Here is a 23,938-nt window from a genome sequence, read left to right as displayed (position 1 = left end):
ATAAAAATGTAGCCTCAATCGTGTTCATAAAATTTTTTGGTAAAGGGGAACATAAAGTCGGAAAAGTACAGCCTCTATCACGTTCACAAGGTTTTTGAAAAAAGGGTTATAACGAAAAATTGTGCAATGTTGAAAATCAATAGGGTTCATCTTCTAATGACCACAATATTTCACACCAAAATGAGTTAATCATGTTTACTTACGAGCTGCCTTCACAGCAAAATTCGATTCTAATCCTTTTAATAAAGCCTCAGTTTCCAACTCTTCTTCATTTAACTTCACCCACAGTGCCTCTTCATCCAAATTCCTTACATTAACCTTAACAGATAATATATTGGTTTTTACCATAGGTAATCACAGATATTAGAATTTAAATAGTTTATAATAGACAATTAAGTGCATTACCAAAATTCTCTTACAATATACAATACAATTAATGTATAAACTTACTTTGTTCCAATTTAATCTTTTGGTTTGCGTATTTGTTGAGTATTTCTTCTTCATTGTCATTCCAAATGGTAAAACATTAGTTGGTGGTGATGGTATACCTGGAGGGCCTGGAATACCTGGCATACCAGGAGGACGAGGGACGCCTGGTGGAGGAGGGGGCCCCCCCATTCCTGGTGGTGGTGGAGGAGGTGGTGGACCTCCACCTGGGGGCGGTGGTGGTGGTGGTGGTGGAGGACCTCCTCCTGGTCCAGGTGGAGGTGGTGGTGGCGGGGGACCTCCTCCTGGTCCAGGAGGGGCTCCTGGCACTCCTTTAGATATAGCTGAACTAACAACAGCACCTATTCCATCATTTAACTACAATTAAAATGAACAATTTTATAAATTAAAGTAATATAGCTTCCGAAAGGAAAACTTGGATGTTGAGCAATTTGATAATGATCTAGGATTGAAGAAGCTAACAGTGAGTCTGATGTCCTCTGCCAAAATCCAAAATAAATAGATGAAACATATTAATTAATTGAACATTTGTTTTTTTATCGAACTGCTTATCTATACTTATTCCAAGCAGAAAGTATTCGTGATGGAAATTAGTCATTGTTTTCATGTAGTGAAACTACACAATAAGTTAAGTTTCATCGCTCAATTAGAATCAAAGTTATCGTGTCCCAATGTATTGACCAATGAAATTGCTTAGCTCTGCTTAGCCTTAGCACAAAATGTTAATCATTGAATTCAGTCAAGACATTCACGTAATGAGAATTTACACCAAGTTTGAACATTTATTGTGTTTTCATCAGATAACAGACAGTTAACTTAAAGATACATTATGGGAGATTTTTATAGAGAGTTGGCCATTCTTGCTATAACAGTTCAAAAGTAGATGATGAAAGAAGAATATTTTGAAAAATTCAGTCAAATTACTTTATTCTGAACATAGTTATCATCGTTGTAATATTTGCCTAGAAATGGTAGCGAATTGTGTCTTCACCTTCGCTGATCGTTTGATTGACAGGCGTTAACTCCACCTACATATCTCGATTATCAAGTAAAGTTTTCAATGGCATACGGAAACGCTTTACAGCGGCCTCGCTAAGTACACTCTATCATTTAGCCTCGATCTAACTGACGTATTTTCATCAGGTTACCCCTTATCTGATTTAATCAATTAGTGAAATCCTATTTAAATCCGAGCTGTAGCCGAGCCATCCGTGGGTCTACAGAGTTGATTTTGGTCTTGTTTAAATAAAGATCTAATTTATAATTTCTATAACATCTGAAGCCTAAATTAAGACTTGCAATAATCAGATTTAGCTCTTGCATAATGCATGTTTAAGTGTATTACAATTGTTAATTACTACCTATAGTCGTCTTACCTTTTGTTTTAATTGTGTATTTTCCTGTTCTAATTGTTTTAATTTTTCTTCTAAACCTGTTGTTTTAGCCTCTGCTTCTTGTTTAGATGTTAGAGCACTTTCTAATTTAGCACTTAATCCACCACCTGTTAGCTCGGAATCTTCAAATTTTTCAGTTAAATTGCCTGAAAAAGAGAGAAAATCCTAATGGTTCATATCTAATGGTTACTAATTTCACCTGATAGGTACTATGACATACAAACTAGTATTTCTTCACAAGTCCCACATATATAAAAATAATTGGCATCATTATGTAATCTGGATGTTAAGGACTAAAAGGAGTTAATGAGACGCGTATTATATATATATAATATATTGGTCAATTCAGTACCGTATCATTTCAAAATACTAAAAGTGTGTCATCATTATGCATAGTTTATCATGTTTTAAAAAAACAAGCGGTTGCCATGCAAGATACGTCCACATATTGCAAGAGATGGAGAGAGAACAAGCTCGTGATTTTTCGTACAATCAGGGGCTATAATCCAGGAAGTTACGGTCCAATATGCATGAATATCTATAGGAACCTAGATCTTTGGGATACAAACATATTTTAAGTTTCATCAAAATCAGATCAAAGCTGTGACCTCTTGAGGGTCCACAACCGTGGTATTACATACTTTTACACTATTTGGGTAGGAGGGGACGCCATTTTTTCTGGCAATTTTGGTCCGATTTTCACGAAATTTGAATGCAACCGCCATTACGGTGTAACGCTGATATATTCAAACTATATTTTTAAAATCAGATAATAATTGTGACCTCTACAGGGACCACAAGCTAAAACCACAATATTTTTTTACAATCTGGGGCCATAATTCAGAAAGTTAAGATCCAAGATCTTTGGGTTATAAACAGGCATTTAAAGTTTCATCAAAATCAAATGAAAATTGTGACCTCTAGAGTGTCCACAAGCTAAAGACGTGTAGAGTTTCCACAAACAAATTGTGGATGCACGGAAGTCCAGGGGCAATGGCATAATACATCCACGTGAAAATGTGGGCATATAAAAATATTCCAGATGACTTAATAAAGTTATTTATTATGACAAAAGAGAATGGGAGCCATCTACTTACTAAGTAAAGGTTCTACATCTATTTCAAATCTCTGTGTTTTAAAATCTGGATCTACACCATTTCTATGTAAAACTATCTGAGTAACACATTCTTCTATTAATTTATAATACTGAGGTCTAAAATGATAAAAAAATATAATATACATTTCAATCGTCACTGGTCATTGATAGTGCAGTTATTCCCATTGCCAAATAAAACATGCCGATTCTAAGATATAATAGACGATAGCAGTTCAGTTGTCAAGCAGTCCACACAGGTTGTTACATATTTTTTCTTTTGTTGGTACCATAATGAAAGCATTTACAAGAAACTAAAAACTGATTAAGATTAAAAACCCATAAGTAATTATCAGACATCATTAGGATTTAGCTGTTCAAGCTATCAGAAATTGTAATAAGTCAATAGGATTCTTCGCCTCAAGAACAAAAACACTGTGAAAAATTAAAGTCAATCAGATGATAACTTTGGTCTTTAGATCAAGGGCCATAACTCTGGCAGTAATTATCGGAAAATCAGTATGATTCTTTGTCTCATGACCTTAAATACTGTGTATAAAATTTAAAGTCAATTGGGCGTTGACAATATATGACCACATTTCAATATGAAAAATATCGATATTAAAATTAGTTGATATACAATAATAAACAGAAAACAATACAAAAAACATAATTTTATCCAACGTTTAGTCCGTAAAGATACAAACTTCTTCAGGGATGAAGAATTAAACACCAAATGAGTGGAAGTCAATTATGCCATCATAGCAAGTTACGACATCATAGACTTTGATTATATCATAGTAAAAATGATCAAATGAAATTTTGAAGGAATATTATGCATGATTATGAATGATTTTGAAACCCCCTGGATTTACCTCATTTAAACCATTTGGTCAAACTGAAAGTCTAGGAATCCAAATATTATCTGCTGTGTTCATTTTTTTATTCTGATCTTTGTATGGTACTATGGTAAACACAAATTAATGACCAGCCATATTGAAATGGGGGGCTACATGGGAATGGCCAGCTTTCAAAGCTTTATATTACAGCTATACCTATTCAATCTAATGCTAAATGGAGTAATAGTTTGGCCTACATATTGCATTTTACAGGTTTTACATGTTAAACAATAAATTGTATATACTTTGAAAGATAATAAATTGAGAACTACTAATACTAATAATAGTATTGAAGACAAAAGTTTATATGGATGTCAACCTTGTTTAAGGAAATTATGCAAATCATGTGAGACTATGTGTACAACCCAAGAAATAACCAGTCAAGATATGAAATCATTCAAAATTAGAGAATGTCAACTGTGCTAGTACTTATGTTGTCTATAGAAGTAATATAAAGCTTCAAAAACCTGGACATTCAATGTGGGCATATAAATATCAAAATCTTTGGTTTAAAACAATGTTGTTCAAAGACATTCTTAGATCTGTGATGCTGTGAATAACAAAGAAAATATAAAAGTGAAACAAAGATATTAAAATTGATAAGCTTATACTACTAACCTGGAGTATGTATCATCTCTGATAGATAATAAATGTTGTAATATTGATAAAAAATATGGTTCAGCTACTGTATTTCCTACTGTATTGATTATTATTTTAAAACACGCCTCAGGATCAGTGACAACATTAAGGACAATAACTTGTAAATGACTACATACATTAAGCTTTGTACAGTATTCTATTGACAACCAATTTACGAAATGAAATGGGGTTTAATGTCCTACTGTTCTGCTCGAGGTCCTGTGTACACAATGGCGCGCATGTAAAAGACCCCTTGGCAGTTGGAATTTGATATAAGAGTAGGCCATAGCACCACTGTCCAGGCAAATTTTCCCTCATAGCACAATGTATGACATATGCCTGTCTTCATAAGTCGAGTTAGAGCAGAACAGTAGGACGTTAAAACCCATTTCATTTCATTTCTTTTAGGAGTAACATTTAATTTTGATCTGATGGTAATAAGTACTAATTGTATCAATAATAAAGGATATTCCAACTCCAAACGAATATTGTCATAACGATGTGAAAACTCTTCATGATCTTCTTCTTTATGTTCATTAAAAATATTTACATGTGTCTTTAATTCACTATCAATAGATTTTTCTAATTGCTGAAATAATAAAACAATACAGTGAGTATATTATATACAGGGTAAACATTTCTTCCAAACAAACTGTTGGAATGCTAGATATATGCCCACAGTTTGCAATGAACAATGATCAAAATATACATTGTTTAATATGTTCATTATAACATCTTAATGTGAAAGGTATTAACAAAATAACTCACAGTGAATATATATACATGATATAAGTGGGTATATCACACAAATTTGAAACTTGTATACAATATGCATTCTGATAAGGCATCTGACTGACAATTTTCTAGCCCACACTTGAGATATTAATAATGGAAAAAAAGATAGGAATAATATAAATAACTTACAGTTAAAAGTTGATTTAAACCAGTTCTCATAAATTCATTTCTCAAATGTAATCTAAAATCTAAATCTTCTGGTGTACTAACAATGGCATTTACTAACTGCATACAGGCTACCTAAAATAACAAAATATACAGCATTTATGATTTACTAACTGCATACAAGTCACTTAAAAAACAAAATATATAGTTACTAACTGCATGCACGCCACCTTCAATAACAAAATATATAGTTACTAACTGTATACACATCACATTTAACAAGAAAATATATAGATACTAACTGTATATATTTAACCTTCAATAACAAAATATATAACTTTACCTAACTGCATCCATCAATAACATATTATTTAGCCTATTATTTAGCCAAATACAAATATTATTAGCCAAATCAGAAACTTCTAGCCAAATTATTTATTCATTTGTTATATAAAATAAATGATTAATTTACTTATTTATATATTAGTACACAAGAGTATTATTTATTTCATTTAGCCGTTGCAGCAAGTTTGCTTTGCTATTTACCACGAATTGCCGTATGTGCTGGAAATAAAATATTAAGCCAGTCTAAATTAGAATAAAATGTTCTTTTGTTACTAATATTTGACCGAAAGAAGTGTGGATGAACATGATGTTTAGTTCAGAATATTTTATTTACAAAAGATTTTTCGCCTGGATGTAACATTTTATTGCAATTGACGAATGTTTAGTGTGGTCACGGATCTATGGATGAAAAAAAAAATTCATTGAACGTTATTAGATAAAAGGAGAAAAATAGAAACAGCCTGTACATTTCCTTGTTTTTATTTATTCTATACTTAATAAAAACATGGTAATGCACAGACTTTTTCTATTTTCTTTTTGTTTTCTCTTATCTAGTTGCAGTCAATTCTTTTTATAAATTGTCATATAACAACTTTTGGTCTTCGAAGGAATTATCAGTGAGCTGAAATTCGCAAGGTATCTGTTATCGCTTGTTACTTCAAATCTCCGTTACGCACCTATTGCATCAATGATCTAGCTCTGTGTTAAAATTATATTTGGAACGTGTTTAGTTTTATCACATATGTGCTAATGGCCGACATCAATATTGTCCTTTAACAATTCAAAACGTTGTACTTTCAATTTCAAATATCGTTTGATATAACAACTAATAAATTCACTCCAAAAATATTATATGTACCTACCTGCATGGGTAGATTATCACTCATGCCTAAACCCATAATTATAGGTATAAACCTATCTTGACTTCTAATTTCTCCACAAACTGTTATTCCTTCTAAAGATTTCTCTTGACTACAAATAAAATATTATATACATGTTTAAATAAATATCAATAAAGCAAGGGTTATTCATACCTAAACAACACAGTTTGTACAATTTCTAGCAAGTCATTTGCAGTGGATAAATTCTTAAATCACAAGTAATTATCAGAAAAACCATTAGAATTTGTTTGGTTTTTATAAAGTTCTGTCCCATGTTAATGTTTAGTATACAAAACTTTTAATATCATGGATTTAGCTGTTCAAGTTATAAAATTTCATTGAAAATCAATATACTTGTTCGTCTCAAGACCTTAAACTCTGTGTATCAATCTGAAGTCAATTGGATGATAACTTTAGCCTCTAGAGCCATCAAGAGATTTTTCAAAGTGATCAAGGGCCAATTTGTTTGGCTTCTATTTCTGCCCCACACTAACGTTTAGTATACAAAACATGAAAAGTCATGAATTTAGCTGTTCTTTCTATTAATCAGAAATAGTTGAAAATCAAGGGCCATATTTCTGGCAATATACATCATACACCATTGTAAATAGGCTTCATTGCAATTGTCTCATGACCTTAAACAGTACTTATAAACATAAAGTAAATCGGATCATAAATTTGGTCTCTAGAGCGTTCATAAGATTTTTGGAAGTGATCAAGGTCCATAACTCCTACAGTAATTATCGCTGTTTCATGAACTTAAACACTGTGTATAAATTTAAAGTCAATCAGATGATAACTTTGCTCTATAGAGTGTACACAAAACTTTTCAAAGAGGTCAAGGGCCATAAATTTGGCAGTAAATATGTACAAATTTGAAGTCAATCGGATGATAACTTTGGCCTACGCAGTGTTCACAAGATTTTTTCAAAGTGATCAAGGGTCATAACTCTGGCAGTAATTATCGGAAATTGCTGAAAATCAATAGGCTTTCTCATCTCATCTCACAAGCAGCTATTCAGGGGCTTATCTCCTTCATGCGGTGACATTTCACAGCATATGAAGCTGCTAGTGGTGCACAGATTTTATTCAGACATGGATATAATGATTTTAGATGATATTTGATGATTTGAAATGGGTTGTAAGACCTGAAACATTATGAATTAAATTACTACTGTAATCTATATAAGTCTGTACTTCTGTTCAGCAGGGACTACTCTATCTTCTATAAATATATATATATTTTAGTATATGATGGGAGATTATTCAAAAATCCCAGGAGCAATAAGTTAGCTGTGGTAAGATATTGATATGTGTACATAAACCTACCCATTAGGAGGGACTAGACATAAAGCTGCCAATATTCTGACAGCTTCTAACATGGTAGCAGGATCAGACGGGTCTATGGTACGAGCTAATATTATTAAGGCTTCTTCATGGTTTAATATTTGTAATAAACCAAACTGAAACAAACATCAACATGCATGTATGGTTAGTAATACAGGTGCAAAAACAATACCAAAACTACATTCTTATTCAATATTCATCAAAGTAATAAAAATAATTTCTTTCAAAAATTTCAGCCATTAAAAAATATATATATTAAAGTGTCTGATCTTCATTTGCGGGATCATTAATCCATTGCTAATTACAATGTTGTTAAAGTTCGATCTCTAAGAAAGAAATATCTGTCCAACAAACGTTTGCCATGCAAGATAGGTCAATATTTTGCAATAGATAGACATGGAGAACTGCGAAATAGGGCTCATCCTCTCATTGTTCAAATGCTTCACACTGAATTAGGAATAAAGCTGTTAAAAGCTGTAGCACCAAGGTTTCCGGAAAAGGGCTTTGGAACCGAATGTCACAGATCGCTGACTATCGATATGGTTTGTCCTCTCATGAACCGGATGCTACGCACCAAATTTGAAATAAATATGTTAGAAATTGTAGCCTTTATCGCATTCAGAACCTTTTTGGAAAAGGGGGCTAACTCTAGAGGGTTCGTCCTCACATGAACCCAATGTGAAACTTTGTACATATTTCACATTTGGTGTAAAAGGGGGCATAACTCCAGAACGGAGGGTCTGATGCACACCAAAATCAAACTCATCCAAGATCTTTTCATCCCTAAGTACCTAACACATATTTCAAATTTCTAGAGGGGCTACAACCTTGACATACATATCAATGGAGCAGCCATTTTGACGGAAAGTTTCTGTCCCATTTTCACCAAATTCAAACTCAACTATGATTATGGTGTAATGGTGATCTGATTGTACGGTTTTTAAAATACACAAAAATTGCGTTATCTAGAGGGTCTTCAAGTTAAAAACTATTTTTTTTGGTACAATTAGAGGCAATAATCCAGGAAGTTACGGTCCGATTTGCGCCAATATCCAAAGGAACCGAGATCATTGGGATATAAACATATTTAAGTGTCCACAAACAAATTTGAACGGGTGGAGGGATGGAAACAAGGACGGACAGGGGTGATGACATAATACATCTACAACATTTGGCATCCTCTATTGTAAATGGGATATGGTCAAAACAAGCTATCACCACCTATAATCTTCACTAATATCTTCTGATGGGTCTCTTTTTAATCTGACTGAATCCAAAAACCGGCAGATTCTGTTGATATTCTCAACAAAATATTAAATAATCAGTTTGACAATAATTTTATCAGCGAAAATTATATATTGCCATATAAATGCAAATGGCTATCAGCGGTTTTAAGAATTAAATAATACATTAAAAGGATTTAAAAAAGAAATAAATTAGTTGAAAAACAATTCTGAGATAAGATAAACAAGGTATACAATAATAGTAAGTGCAGGTGGACAGGAAGAGTTAAATTAAGTGTCCAATCATTCAAAGCATGATACAGATATAATAAAATGAATTGACAAACCTTGTTGTTCATAAACGCCTTTAAACACCGCACACACTCGTATGTACTTCTTCTTTCAGCTTTACTAATAATGAAATAAATAACATATGATAATAACTCACATAGGGACCGAGACCTCCAGGATATAACCATATATTTTAAATTTCATCAAAATTGGATAAAAACCTTGGTATTACATGCTTTTACATTATCTACGCAAAGTCCCATAATTCTGGAAGTCGAAATGAAATGGGGTTTACAGTGTGCTATGAGGGAAATTTTGCCCGGGCAGCGAACTATGGCCTACTCTTATTTTAAATTCCAACTGCCAAGAGATATTTTACGTGCGTGCCAATGTGTACATAGGACCTTGGTTTTTCGTCCCATCCTAATGACTTGACAGCTGTCCTTGTCAGGCCCTCTGTCCTGCACCACTGACAAGGGGAAACAACGTCGGAGAAAAATCCTGAAAGTCATAGTCTGGTATGTGCTAATATCGAAAAGAACAGATTTTTGGGATAATAAACATTTAGGTTTAACCAAATTGAATAAAACATTTGTGACCTCTAGAGGGTCCACAAAATAGTATTACATGCTTTTACACTACTGGTACTTGCGCAAAGTGGAGAAGCCATTTTGACGGGTATTTTCACAAAATTCAATTATTAAACAGGCATTATGCAAGAGCTGATTCTGCCTATTGCAGGTCTTTCTTTAGGCCTTAAATATTACATAGACTATTAATCAGACATTTATTAACATGACAAGACCATAATTAGCTCTCGATGCCATCTGATAGGTCCGATTTTAAACAGACTTGAATCCGATCTTGAACATTCTACCTCAATTAGAAGGAGAGTTATTGTGTTCCAGTCTCAACCAATCAGATTGAAGTATCACTTAATTAGAACCAAAGTCATAGTGTCCCAAAGCATCAACCAATCAAACTGCTTATCTCTGCTTACCCTAAGCAGAAAATGCTTATTGCTCTACTTACCCCGAGTAGAAAATGCTCATTATCAAACTTAGTCAAGTTATTGATGTAATGAAACTATATACCAGGTTTCATCACTCTCACTTAAACATGCATTATGCAAGAGCAAAATCTGCTTATTACAAGTCTTTCTTTAGGCCTGAAATGTTATCTAAATTATCAATTAGACATTAATTAACTTATCCAGACCATAATAAACTCTTGATGTCAAGGCTAGCCTTCGATGTTGGCTGGATTAGATTCCTATATGCCGCTAACGGCTATTGATAATTAAATCAAGAAAAGTGGATAATCGAGACTATGCTGTTTATATTAATGATTTTAGTAATGATGACCGAGACTATGCAAAAATTTCACCCGCTTCTTTCTCGGCTCATAGTGGATCAATTTGACTGAAATTTTTAGCAAATTACCTTTACACTATCTAGTTTTTAACTATTATAGCGAGAACTGCCATCTCTTTATCTTATCTCCCATAATGTATCTTTAATTAGAACTAATGTTATCGTTCCTCGGAGCATCAACCAATCAAATTGCTTATCTCTGCTTACACCTACACCAAGTTTAAACATTCTATCTCAATTAGAAGGATAGGTATTGTGTCCCAAAAAGTGTGATATGCAGACGGAGAGACCCATTTTAATCTCTTTGCGTAAAAGGCAATGGCCATAATTAGAGGCATGATTAATCCTTAATACTTACGAATCACAGCAGTATGTTAAATTTCTTAATATTCCATTAAATCCTTTTTCTCCAAATTCTTGTACCCAACTGTAATATAAATCAATACAAGACGATCGGTACAAATAAGGCCTCATCCACACATTGTCCCAATGCTTCACATTGAATTTCAACAAGTGGTTGCCATACAAGATATGCCCATATTTTGCAAGAGATGGATAGAGAAAAAGCTAAAAATAATAATAATAATGTATATTTATAATGCGATAAATTAATCCATCCATATAAGCATGCGCAAAGCACTACATTTAATAATAATTGATAAATATAGCGCCAACAATTCAACTCAGCGAGCTGCTCTCGGGCGCTTTACAAAAGTACAACTAATATAAAATTACAACAATCACAACACATTAATCCATAAAATAAAAGATATAAACAAAAAACGGAGAATATTATTTAGTACACATGGTAAAAGTCTGACACAAACCCAGCTAGAATTGTATTCAATCAGTTGTATATTTGATTAAAAAGTTCGGTTCTGTATAATAGAGTTGAAACAAATGAGTTTTTAGTTGTGATTAAAGAAATGTGAAAGTTTGAGATTCTCTTTAAAATGTTTACTGGCAACTGATTCCACAGTAGAGGTGCAGCAGCACTGAAACTTTTATCACCACAGTTATTTTTTGTACATTCAGGGGCCATAATCCAGGATGTTACAGTCCAACATGCGTCAATATCAAAAGGAATCAAGATCTTTGAAATATAACCTACATTTCAATTTTCTTCAAAATTGGATAGAAATTGTGACCTGTAGGGTGTCCACAAAGAAATGTGAACAAACGTCAGGACATCGTCGACAAAATACTTCTGCATAAAAATATATTGCATCTTCAACTATCTACAGTAAAATGCATTGTTTTATACATGGATGGTTACAATACAATTATTTTTAAATCAATAAAACTAACCTGACAGGATTACTAGTTAAAGAAACACGCAATGATTCTAAAACTCGCAATCTTTTATCTCCTTTTAAATCAGCATTTTGTAATTCTTGTATAAATTCTTGTGGTGTTTCTTTATCAGGCTTAAAAAAAAGAATAAACATTTTGTATAAGGTAATGTGCAGTCAGTCATGTTAACTGATTTTTTTTGCTATCGTGTAATAATGGTAAAGCTCAGCCAGTCATGGTAACTGAGGTTATTGTTATCATGTAACAATGAGAAACCTCTATTAACATGTAATGTATACTATACCATGTTTATTGATTCTAGCAGACCTTCACATTTGACATGCACTGTTCCTCTCACGCACCATCTCTCACCAAAGGCCCAATCTAGGATTGCTTTTTTTTTTATTTCTCTCAGTGATTACGGCATTATCGGAACATGATCTCAAATGGAAATCAACGCTTTGAACTCTTATTACCACAAACTTGTTTAGAATCAATCTCTGATTCAGTAGTAGTGTTGAAAATCGGATCGAGATTTGTGATCCGAATACTTTTCTTGGCTATCCGAATACTATTCGGATAATTCGGAGACGTGAAATTCCACTAATTAATACGCATAATGTTGACATTTATGCTCAGAGCTGCGTACGTGATCAATTGCATTGATGAAAATTTCAAAGTAATCAGATGGAAAAATGGCTAATTATAGAGATAGAGCATACAGGATGTCAGAATATATTGTAACGAATAGTAAACGGATAGTAAAATGATTCGGATAACCCTTATTTTGTATCTGTTAACGAATATCCGAATAGTAGTTTCAACACTATTCAGTAGTGTTAATAAATAATATACAACTTTGATCATTGCTCATCCTGTTTTTTTATTAGAATTGTTTTAACAAGATTATCAGTAACCCAGTAATCTCATAAAACAAACTATTTCTCTGATTTCATAAGTTTTTTATTTTAATGGAATTTACAAAAGTTAATCAAAAATTAAATTGGAAACAAAAATTACCCACAAATATTTCTGTTAATATTTCAAACGAGGTGGAAAACACGCATATTCTATATCTGATATTTTTTTAAAACTTTTCCTTTGGAATCTAGAAATTAAGATTCAGAGACATTTTGAACATCTTCTTCTGTTTGGCTAAGCCATGTTGTGAAAGACTACCCCAGTTCCTTGAATAAAATTATCGAAAAATGATAAATTTCATACCGTGTTATATCCCTGAGCAGTCCCAAACTGTTCAATAAAGCACAGCAAACCACCCCACCCACCCCCAGTCATGAAAATAGTTCTCTGTGTTGTTTGGGGCAGTCCAAGTGCTAAAGAGTTAGGTACTGACAATGGCAAAGTTTATCAACTCTGTATGTAAGGAGGAGAATTTCTGAAGTATTTCAGATAATATTAAGAACTGAAATGATTCCAACCCAATAACTTTCTGCATTTTCTTGACTAATAATAACAATTTACAAACCTCTAAAACATTTAGTAAACTACAGTAACATTACATTTAAAGAGTATTGCAATTACTAATCAAACCATTACCTTAGTGGCCCCTTTGTAGTGCATAGAAAGCATTGAACGTTTTAATTTTACGTCTCTCTGTCTTAATGGAGCCTTTTTCTCTTCTGTTAAATTCATGTCATCCTACAATACATAACATCAACATTATATTCAACATGAAATATCAAGTTTATTCATTTTCTATCTGATTAAAATGCTGATCTAAATTTAGGGGATACCTGGTGCTGTAATATGGTTGTCCTATATTTTTTTCTTTTTTCGGTTAGGTAATGAAAACATTTACAACACACTAAAATCTGATTAAGAGTAACAACACATTAAGTTATCAGAAATCATTACGTTTCTAATGTTTGTATACAAACATGTAATATCATGAATTTAGCTGTTCTATTATCAGAAATCATTGAAAATCAAGGGCCATATCTCTGTTAATATTTACCAGAAACCATTGTAAATCAATAAGTTTCGTTGTCTCATGACCTTAAACACTGTGTATAAATCTAATATCAATCGTATGATAAATTTAGTCTCTGGAGCATCCACAAGATTTTTTAAGGGGATCTAGGTCCATAACTTTGGTAGAAATTATCGGAAATCATTGAAAATTAATGAAAATCAATTTGAAGTCAATCAGATATTAACTTTAGCCTCTAGAATGCATAAAAGCTTTTTTTTAAAAGGGCCATAACTCTGTCAGTAATTATCAAAAATCAATCAGCTTCTTCATCCCATAGCAATAAACACTGTGTATAAATTTAAAGTCAATCGGATAATAGCTTTAGTCTCTAGACTAGAGTGTCCATAAGATTTATCAAAGTGATCAAGAACCATTATTCTGGTATTAATTATCAAAGATGGCTGAAAATCGAAAGGCTACATACAGGTACATGTATCATGATCATAGTCACTGTGTATAAATTCCAAGTTAATCGGATAATATCTTTAGCCTCTAGAATGTCCACATGCAATTGTGGAAGTCTGATGGATGGATAGATAGTGTGAGACAATATACAACCACATTTCAATTTGGGCAAATAAAAACTAATATATTTTATGGATGAAGCATTTTATTAGCAAATGGTAGCCACAATGGCCTAGTGAGTAAGATATTGGCTCACTAACCAGGTCCCAGGTTCTACCCAGTGTTGACTGAGAAAGTGCCCCCGAATTAATTGTTCAGTGTGCGTTCAGCCTGTCACTGTCAGAACTACATCTAGCCATTTGGATGGGATGGACATCAAGGTAAGGTATCATGTACACGTTGGGGTGCTCGTAAAACAACCCACTCCTGACAGCTGGAATTCGATGAACAGCAGGCAGGAATGGTCGCTGTCAGGGCAAAATTTCCCTCACGGGAAATTGTATGGCAAGGATGGTTGATATCTGCTATTTTCAACATTACAATATTTCAGTATTCATACTGCGATATAACTATATATTGCGGCAATATGCAACATTCTGTTTATTTGTGAAATAATTGTGATATACAATAATATCGGCCTGTGTATAGCCTTTTTATATTGTTATTTGTTTATCCGGGATGACAGATCAATATTATGCAAATGTAAACAGGGTTACAGGGGGTTACTTTAGTTCCTACATGCCAAACTTCGTCTGTACATAAATAAGAAACAAGTAGTATTTACTATTACCCAGAATAGTAAATAACAAACTGCTAGGTTCAAAGAAAAGACTGTCATTGGTATAAAGCTAATTTGCCCATTTAATTAACAACATTCTGTCTCATTTTACACAATCAAGTAAGACTTTAATTAATAAGGGAGTAGGGTCGCCTGTCCAACCTCGTGGGTTTTCTCCGGGTCCTCCGGTTTCCTCCCACTGCTAAAGACCCCTACGTGCATGCAAATTATGGAAATATAATTGAACCATATGTTAGTCCCGAAATGACCTAGTTTGTGCCAAGTGGACATTAAACCCCATTTCTCTCTCTCTTTTAATTAATAAGAGTACTACCAGTATAATGTTAACTACTAAGATAAGAAGATAAAAACAAATATTAAGAATTATGATATAGTACAAAAACGTCACTTCAAAAGTGTCATACGCAAAATGATGTATTTATCACAATTTCTCAAATTTTTCTGTAAAAAAGGTATGTGAAGCATGACCATAAACACTGTATAAATTTAAAGTCAATCGGATGATAACTTTTACCTCTAGAGCATCCACAAAGATTTTAAAGATACATGTAAGATGCCAGGCAATGAAACATATATATGTATGTCCACGACAGCAATGTCGTCCGGGCAGTCAACAAGGGTTTTTTCTTTCGTTGCAAGATACAACCTTTTGATTTCCCACCGATGATCAATTGTACAAAAACTGAAACTCACCAACAGTTTTTCAAATTTTTCATTTATGTCTTTATCAGTCATCTGTGAAAAGGGATCTGGTGTAAAACCACCATCATCATCTTGAAAACCACCTTTAGGATAGCTGGATACACTCTTTGGTTTATTTCTTTCTTTACCCATTCTAAATGTCCCTCCCACTTTATCAAACTGAAATATATATCAAATGGTAATAAAAACTAAAGATTTCCATGTGTATATAAAAAAAATTACATAGAAAAAAGAAATCAACACATGTTTTAAGCTAACATTTTCAGTTCACTTAAACCTCTTCAGGCCATAATATAGTACAAGATAATGACATTATGTCATAGCATATATGTAGTTCCAGAACAGGAAAATATATTAAATTAATTAAACATGCATTATGCAAGAGCTAAATCTGCCTATTGCAGGTCTTTCTTTAGACCTGAAATGTTATATAAACTATTAATTAGACATTATTTAACATGAAAAGACCATAATCAATTCTCAATGCCATCTTATGTGTCAGATTTTCATTGAATTTGAATCCGATCTGCTGTTCAACATCTGTTGATGATTAAATGCAAAAATGGATAATCAAGATTTTGTTAATTATCGTGACAGTGGTAGCAATGACATTCGAGGCTACAGAGATTTCAAAGCAAGATTTTCTCAGCTTAGAGTGAAGCAATTTGACTGAAATTTTCAGCATATTCCATTTACATAATCTAGTTTTTAACTACATGTATTGTATAGTAGCTAAATCTTTAACTCAGTATCATCCACAGTCTTCGACATTGCAAACACGACTTATTGGTCAATTTAAATCCAAATTGATGTTGTTATCTTACAGTTAAAAGATGGGTTTCTGGTATCCCATATTTAAGACACGGTGAAAATTTTAAACTTGGCACACGAATCACGTGCCAAGATGCACCATTTGTAATGAAGTGACTGGACAAACAAGGCTAAACATATTCCTCAAGGGAAGACTACTGGAGTAGACTGGAATAAACAGATGCCAAAGACTGGCATACAATTGTACTCCATACAATTTTCAATGAAGACAGATTGTCATCCAACTACAAAAATCAACATTTAAAATCAATGAAATCAACAACTTTATCTTTTACCCAAATAGGACAAGACTGCTACAGACATTGTTTATAATATCTTAAGGACATTGAACAAACTCCAAGAACTCAAGCTTTGATTATTTGTTTATCCCAATCAGGTCATTCTCAAAATAGAACAACGAATAATACAATTTCAACTTGGTTGTCAGCATACCTTAAATAACATATAGTAATAGTAATACTACTGATATCACACCTATTTAAAGTGCTGGTACAAAAAGTCTCTCAATGATTTATTACTACAATAAATTCATTCATTTATCAATAATTCACAATGATTTCATTAAATTATGTTACATTTTACATAGATCTACACTACATAATGTACCTGAATATTGATTTTTAGAGAATTTTGGAACTGATATTCAATTGGATTGGAATTTCTCTGCTAGGCATTTAGTAATTGAATATATAAACACAAGGTACAATTTTATGGATACACAATTACTGGGTTTATTAATATTACTCCATGTATAATATGTTTCAACCAGGAAACTCTCGTCTTTATCAAGTAAACGATATAAATATGTGAATAGTAGACAATCGTATACAGAATATGCAACAAGAATAACACTGAACTACTTAACACCTTTGATTAGGGGAGAGAGAGAGAAATGGGGTTTAACGTCCACTCGACACAAACTAGGTCATTTCCTGACTAAAATATGGTTTCATTTTATTTCAACAATTCGCATGATTTAGAGGGGGGGGGGGGGATCCTGTTAATTAACTCAGATTGATCATCAACACCGTTATTAATGGGAAACAAATTAACCAAAGTCATAGATAAACAATAATTAAAAGAGAATGTGTGTTGGGGGGGGGGGGGGTAATATTGAGTAGAAAAAAGTAATCCATAACGCAAAGGAAACCGTAAATATATTAATTCAATAAACTGAAAAATATTAAAAATAACATCTCTAAGTTTTTGCATTTAGACTGTAAACTTAGATAAGTGAGAGGGTACTGACGTGGACAGTATGGATATAAATAACAGAGGGTGGGGGGTAAGGGGCAATGTATAAGTTGGTCATAAGCCCTTGGTAGTATATCAAGTCCCACTTTACGGTTTAACTTGGGTTTATTGAATTAATATATTTACTGTTTTCCTTGCATTATCGATTACTCTTGTCCACTCAATATATTCATCGACTAATATCATTTGCTTGATAAAGACAAGAGTTTCCTTGTTGAAACGTCGCATAGAATAAACTCGGTAACTGTGTATCCATAAAATTTTACATTGTTAGTGGATTGCAATTATTTACAAGTTGGGTACCATACTAAATATATTGTCTGCAATCTCCCAAATATATGTTAAAATGGCAATCAAAGTTTCCACTGTGTCTTGAAACATAAGGCTTTTAATGTAATTGTAAATCAGTGCTTATATAATAGAGAAATACCTTGGCATGTCTGACAGTTGTCAAAGAGGTTTATCCAGCCACAATGTGATTGCTAGTCAAAAAGCCTACCCCCAACTGGTACATGTACAGTACATGTAGTACAGAAAACTGAGGATTGGTATTATTTGAAATCACAGTTTCAAATATATGAAATTTCCGTGAATAGATTATATTTCTTGCTCTAACTTATATTGTCTTCGCTTGGAATACAGTGAATATTGGTTTTGGATAGTACATGTACTAGCATCCATTTTGTGGTAACTGGCTGTTCAAGACACTTAAAGGGGATCACGTGGCTAAGTGGGTAAGACGCTAGCTCGCTAGCCTGGAGGTCGGGTGTTCGATCCCTGCATTGGCCGAGAAAGTTCATCCAGATTTTCCGGCGTGGTTCCCCCTTGTCAGTGATGCAGGACGGAGGGCCTGACAAGGATAGCTGTCTAGTCCTTCGGATGAGACGGAAAACCAATGTCCCGTGTATACATTGGAATGCACGTAAAAGATCCCTTGGCAGTTGGAATTCGATATAAGAGTAGGCCGTAGTGCCGCTGTCCGGGCAAAATTTCCCTCATAGCACACTGTATGGCGTATGCCCGTCTTCATTAGCCCAGGTTAGGAGCAGAATAGTAGGACGTTAAACTCCATTTCATTTCATTTCATTTCATTTCAAGACACTTAAGAGTACACCTGTGAAATGTCTGAATTAACCAGAATGATCTAAATTGGTACTTGATTAGTAAGGCATAGATGGGACAGGTTAAATGGCTATCGTGATGATGTTTTCAACATGTAAGTCAGCACTATAAATGTACATAACATTTGGACGTAATTGAGACATGATGGTCATATTTCAAATACAAGCTGAAGGCCACTTTTTTCCCCCTTAGCCACTGTTATACATGTATTTCACTAATATTCTAAAACAAAATAATATTATATTTTCTTATGATCCATTTATTTTAAATCAAGAATAAAGAACTCTTTCTATTACATGTAGACTACATGTACATGTAGTTTATCATTAACATTTCAAAAACATAACATAATTTATCATGTGTGAAAAACACTATACATGTATGGATTTAACTCGATCCCAAATAAATTATGTCATACTTTTAGATGTGTTATATATAAATAAACAAATACAACTTATCTGTGTGTATATACATGTACAGAGTGTAACTCTGTGGCGTAAAAAAAAAGAAGACATTTTTATACTACATGTAAATACATGTACTTACAGACATTCGTAAATTTGGCATAATGTATATTTTAAATTCACTTATCTATTTCACTAAGTTAGAAAATATGTAAAGAAATCTGATCTTGAACGTTATCAATAAAGTGGCAGACACACTAGGCTAATTTCTGGCTGAAGGAATCAGCACCGAAATGACGACTGGGTGGACATTCTAGACAAATTCTCCGCATCTCCTTTCATATCACATAATTAAACATGGCAATGACCAAGAAAAAGAAAAAAATAGCTGCAGCAGTGGGATTCTTTTATTTTACGCTGTATGCGTCGGCATAGAAAGAGGTGGGCGAATAGTAGTGTCTGGACAAAAACAGATTTTTTCTTTATCAATCTTGTTTGAGAATTGGCCGAAAAGACGTTGGCGGTTATGAAGCCATGATAGCAGCCATTTTGTCTTCAAGAAATTATGTCACTTTCTCAACATCAGTGATTGGCTAATGAATTCTACAATCAGGCGGTGTCTTCGGCAAGCCAGGCACACTAGGCACATATACACGCGGCGAATGAAAATGTGCCCAAATATAGCAAACATGTTTGATACAGGCGAATTCTAATTCGGCCTCTGGACAGACTAGACGAATTTCAGCGGTGATTTGGCCGAATGGGTTCAGCTAGCTTAAAAGAACATGATGCATACATGAAACTGTTAATATCAGATCATCTTTACTGTAAAGATGATCTGATGTTAACACAGTTTCATGTAAGAATGTAAGCTAATTTACTGATGACAAGAAGTTTATGAAAAGAAAAACAATTTATTAAATTAATTTTAGATAAATGTTAGAATTATTTCCTCATCTATAGCATAATTTACATTACAACTAACATTCTGGATTGTCATATGAACACGTCTATCTACACATACAATATAGGTGGTTGGGATGGCCTAGTGTCGCGCTTCGACCTCCAGCTGGTCGTCACCCCTGGCTTGTAGTAGTTACTAGTTGTAGTCGTGGTTTTAACCCCTGGTGTGACCGTGTGTGGCTTGAAGATAGAGGTCCCTTCTGAACCTCGTAGGTTTACTCCGGTTTTCTCCCACAGGAAAGACCTCTGTGTGTGCGCTGGGCCCTTATTCACGAAAACTTAAACTAAGTTACAACCGAAATTTTAAGAAATACTGCAACTTCATTGGATATATGCAAATTGATTTTACTGGTCAGCCAATCGAATTGCAGTATTTCTTCAAATTTTGATTGTATCTTAGTTTAAGTTTTCGTGAATAAGGGCCCTGAACATAGTAAAATAAGACAACTTGTCTGTGATATCACCCTCGGTGGAAGTGAATGTTAAACAATAATTGAAGAGAGAGAGAGAGAGAAATGGGGTTTAACGTCCACTCGACACAAACTAGGTCATTTCGGGACTAACATATGGTTTAATTTTATTTACATAATTCGCTTGCGCGTAAGGGTCTTTAGCAGTGGGAGGAAACCGGAGGCCCCGGAGAAAACCCACGAGGTTGGACAGGCGACCCTACTCCTTGCCACGTACAACCGGGGATTCGAAACCACGCCAGTCGACTCAATGACAGACTTTATGATACAGCGCGCGCGCTAACCATTCAGCCATCCAACCCCCCCAATAATTGAAGAAGAACATACAATATTTTATAGCCTACCAATTAAACAATTGCTAATTAGTTTGCATTTTACACCAAAATATTAAGGCTGATCAATAGTTACAATGTCGTACAACTGCCAATTACCAAGCATTCCCTGTCACTGTCAGTAAGTGTACAGTACTCACTCTCCTAGATTTTGGTATAATATACATGTAAATATCTTCTGGAGTATTTGGTATAATATGTAAATATCTTCTGGAGTGTTTGGATTATTTTGGATGGTAGGCTTTTTGGCAAGGTACATGTAGCACCACAGTCTACTGACTAGTACTGAGATACATGTATCAGCATCAGAGAAATAAGAGGCATGCCATTGCCATTTTACAGACAGGGTAGTACTAGTAAACCAAGTTTATTAGCCTACCAATATCATACATTATGAGCCATGGTTATTAATATTTCAGGATGACTTGCACTTACAGTTACATGTACTTCATATCAAATGATTCAATTTTACAAATTAGAGCTAAATCTTCCATTGTAGGTCTTTGTTTTGGCTTTAAATTGATTAGGCATTTATTCACATGACATTGACAAGCCCATAATCAAATCTCTAGTTCATCGGATGGTTGTGATTTTGAATGGATTAAAACACAATCGCCATTTAATAATTGAATGTAAAAATAGATAATCAAGACTTATTGAGGCTATACTGTGAAAACTTCAAATACCCATATATATAACTGTGGTCAGAATATAGTAATTTGACTGAAATTTTCAATATTTTCATTAGCTCTTTATCTAAAACTTACATAATGCATCTTTACTATACATGTAAGTTTCTAAATAAATGTGTAAATAATTCATCATTCTGTCACATTTAGCCATAACCTTTCAGTTTGAGCATTATGTACCTTATAAGACAGGTCCATGGTTTGAGGTCTACGGTCTACCATCTTTATCCAAAGAACTACATTTGTATGCATATGATCAATTTATGTCAAGACTGTTCACCTGGCCTACATCCATTGCAGTCATGTACATTGTATTTAAGTTTCCATATCGGCATAGCTACAAGAACTCACCAAAAATGCTTAGCCTACATAAATACGATGATGTCACAGTAAATGCCATTGTGATTTATGATAATGTACATATAGCTCTACTAGGTAGAAATATTAGTGTGGTACCCCCTTCCTCCTCATCTCGAGACACTGAGGTTGTGATGAGGTAGGCCTGCAGAAGCTAAAATGGGTCAAAACCTAAACTGATTTAAATTCAGTTTTAAAATGTATTATTGCAATTTCTAATCAGGTCGATGAAATATGAGAGTAGTACAAATTGAATGGCAGTTATTTACATCTGGTTGATCCATAATCTTTAAGTGGCATTTAGCGATTGGGAAACACATTAACATAACACAATTTTTATGGGAGACAATCACTGGTTTTATTCTAAAAGCATGTTTTGACAGATCCTCTCATCGTTATCAAGCATTTTGTTCCGTAATGGTTGATCCAGTCTATGACACTACATCAGTCGTAGGCCTGCATTGACGCTTAACTTGCCTCGTTCATCAATGTACTTCATTACAAATAAAACAGAATAAAAATACATAAAGTGATAAAGTGTAAATAATAATTAATACCAGGTACTTACAAAACTATTTCTTTTATCTTTTGAGTCTTTCTTATCCATTTTGATTCCTGTGCTTTACCTTCCAATTATTTAAATTTACAATCCTATCTATCTTTGCCTTTTATAGTTTTATCTGGATATCAATGCCAATTACCAATCACTTCATTAAATAATTGATTACAACAGGCTTAATTCCGAACTTACTCAGTTATTGGTTTCACATTCAGTGACATTGACACTGTCGAAATAACAACAGTCGTTTTTATTATTTCAAAGTTCTACAAAAGTGGATGGTCTTTTCAGTGAAAGTTGTATATTAGAAATTAAATGCAGGGTACCATATAAAACCCATCCACTAAGCAACTTGATATTACTGCCCATGTTATCATGCATTTCATAAGTATCAACTATATTTATAATATATTATTATATCTTGATCAAGTCATCCAATTTAAACTCAAGAGAAGGGTGGTGAGTCAAGATAAAGAGATCTCGATTTTTGACACTTTTGGGGTTCTTTGGACGTTGGTTTAATCATAACCTTTAGAAATCAAACATTGTTTAGTTACTAGTTAGTTCTTACAATCATCAGTACCTAAATGAAAGAAACTCGACGAATATAATTCAAGTTAACGCAGAAGTTACACTTCCCATTTAGATTTAGTCAACTGTTTCCGCCATTACAATATGTACACAATAAGGACATGACACAGCCTATCAAAATTGCTGTCACATCTGGGCGGCCACCTGTTCACGTGCAGGACTGAATACGGCGAAAAACACTATTTTTTTGTTGACAGCTTTACTATCACTGTTAGTTTAATGCATTTACACTAAAACTTGACCACGTTGTAATCAATTAAGTTTTTCAATCAATAGATCTCCTCCAAATTACGCGCAACCTAACCCAGTTCATAAACTGTAGCAGACACTTGGTCTGATGCA

At 33.6% G+C, this 23,938-nt stretch overlaps 1 protein-coding gene across 1 annotated transcript in view; it reads right to left on the bottom strand.

The window, feature by feature from the left end:
* The window catches only part of LOC126829603 (protein diaphanous homolog 2-like), a 43,610-nt gene extending 19,729 nt beyond the window's left edge, over positions 1–23,881 (bottom strand). Inside the window, exons 1-15 of the mRNA XM_056102655.1 lie at positions 23,015–23,881; positions 16,016–16,183; positions 13,683–13,784; positions 12,141–12,259; positions 11,191–11,259; positions 9,516–9,579; positions 7,928–8,061; positions 6,581–6,689; positions 5,397–5,507; positions 4,943–5,061; positions 4,452–4,568; positions 2,939–3,054; positions 1,824–1,987; positions 451–804; positions 204–318 (exon numbers count right to left, since the gene is read on the bottom strand). Of these exons, the coding sequence (XP_055958630.1) occupies positions 204–318; positions 451–804; positions 1,824–1,987; positions 2,939–3,054; positions 4,452–4,568; positions 4,943–5,061; positions 5,397–5,507; positions 6,581–6,689; positions 7,928–8,061; positions 9,516–9,579; positions 11,191–11,259; positions 12,141–12,259; positions 13,683–13,784; positions 16,016–16,183; positions 23,015–23,053 (1,900 nt within the window). The 5' untranslated portion in view covers positions 23,054–23,881. The remainder of the gene's footprint in view (positions 1–203; positions 319–450; positions 805–1,823; positions 1,988–2,938; positions 3,055–4,451; positions 4,569–4,942; positions 5,062–5,396; positions 5,508–6,580; positions 6,690–7,927; positions 8,062–9,515; positions 9,580–11,190; positions 11,260–12,140; positions 12,260–13,682; positions 13,785–16,015; positions 16,184–23,014) is intronic.
* Between the last annotated feature and the right edge of the window lie 57 nt (positions 23,882–23,938).

This window comes from Patella vulgata, chromosome 8 (assembly GCF_932274485.2).
Source record: "Patella vulgata chromosome 8, xgPatVulg1.2, whole genome shotgun sequence".
Taxonomy (NCBI): Eukaryota; Metazoa; Mollusca; class Gastropoda; family Patellidae; genus Patella; species Patella vulgata.
The sequence above is the reverse complement of the archived record's forward strand: the minus strand, read 5'-3'. Positions and strand labels throughout refer to the sequence as shown.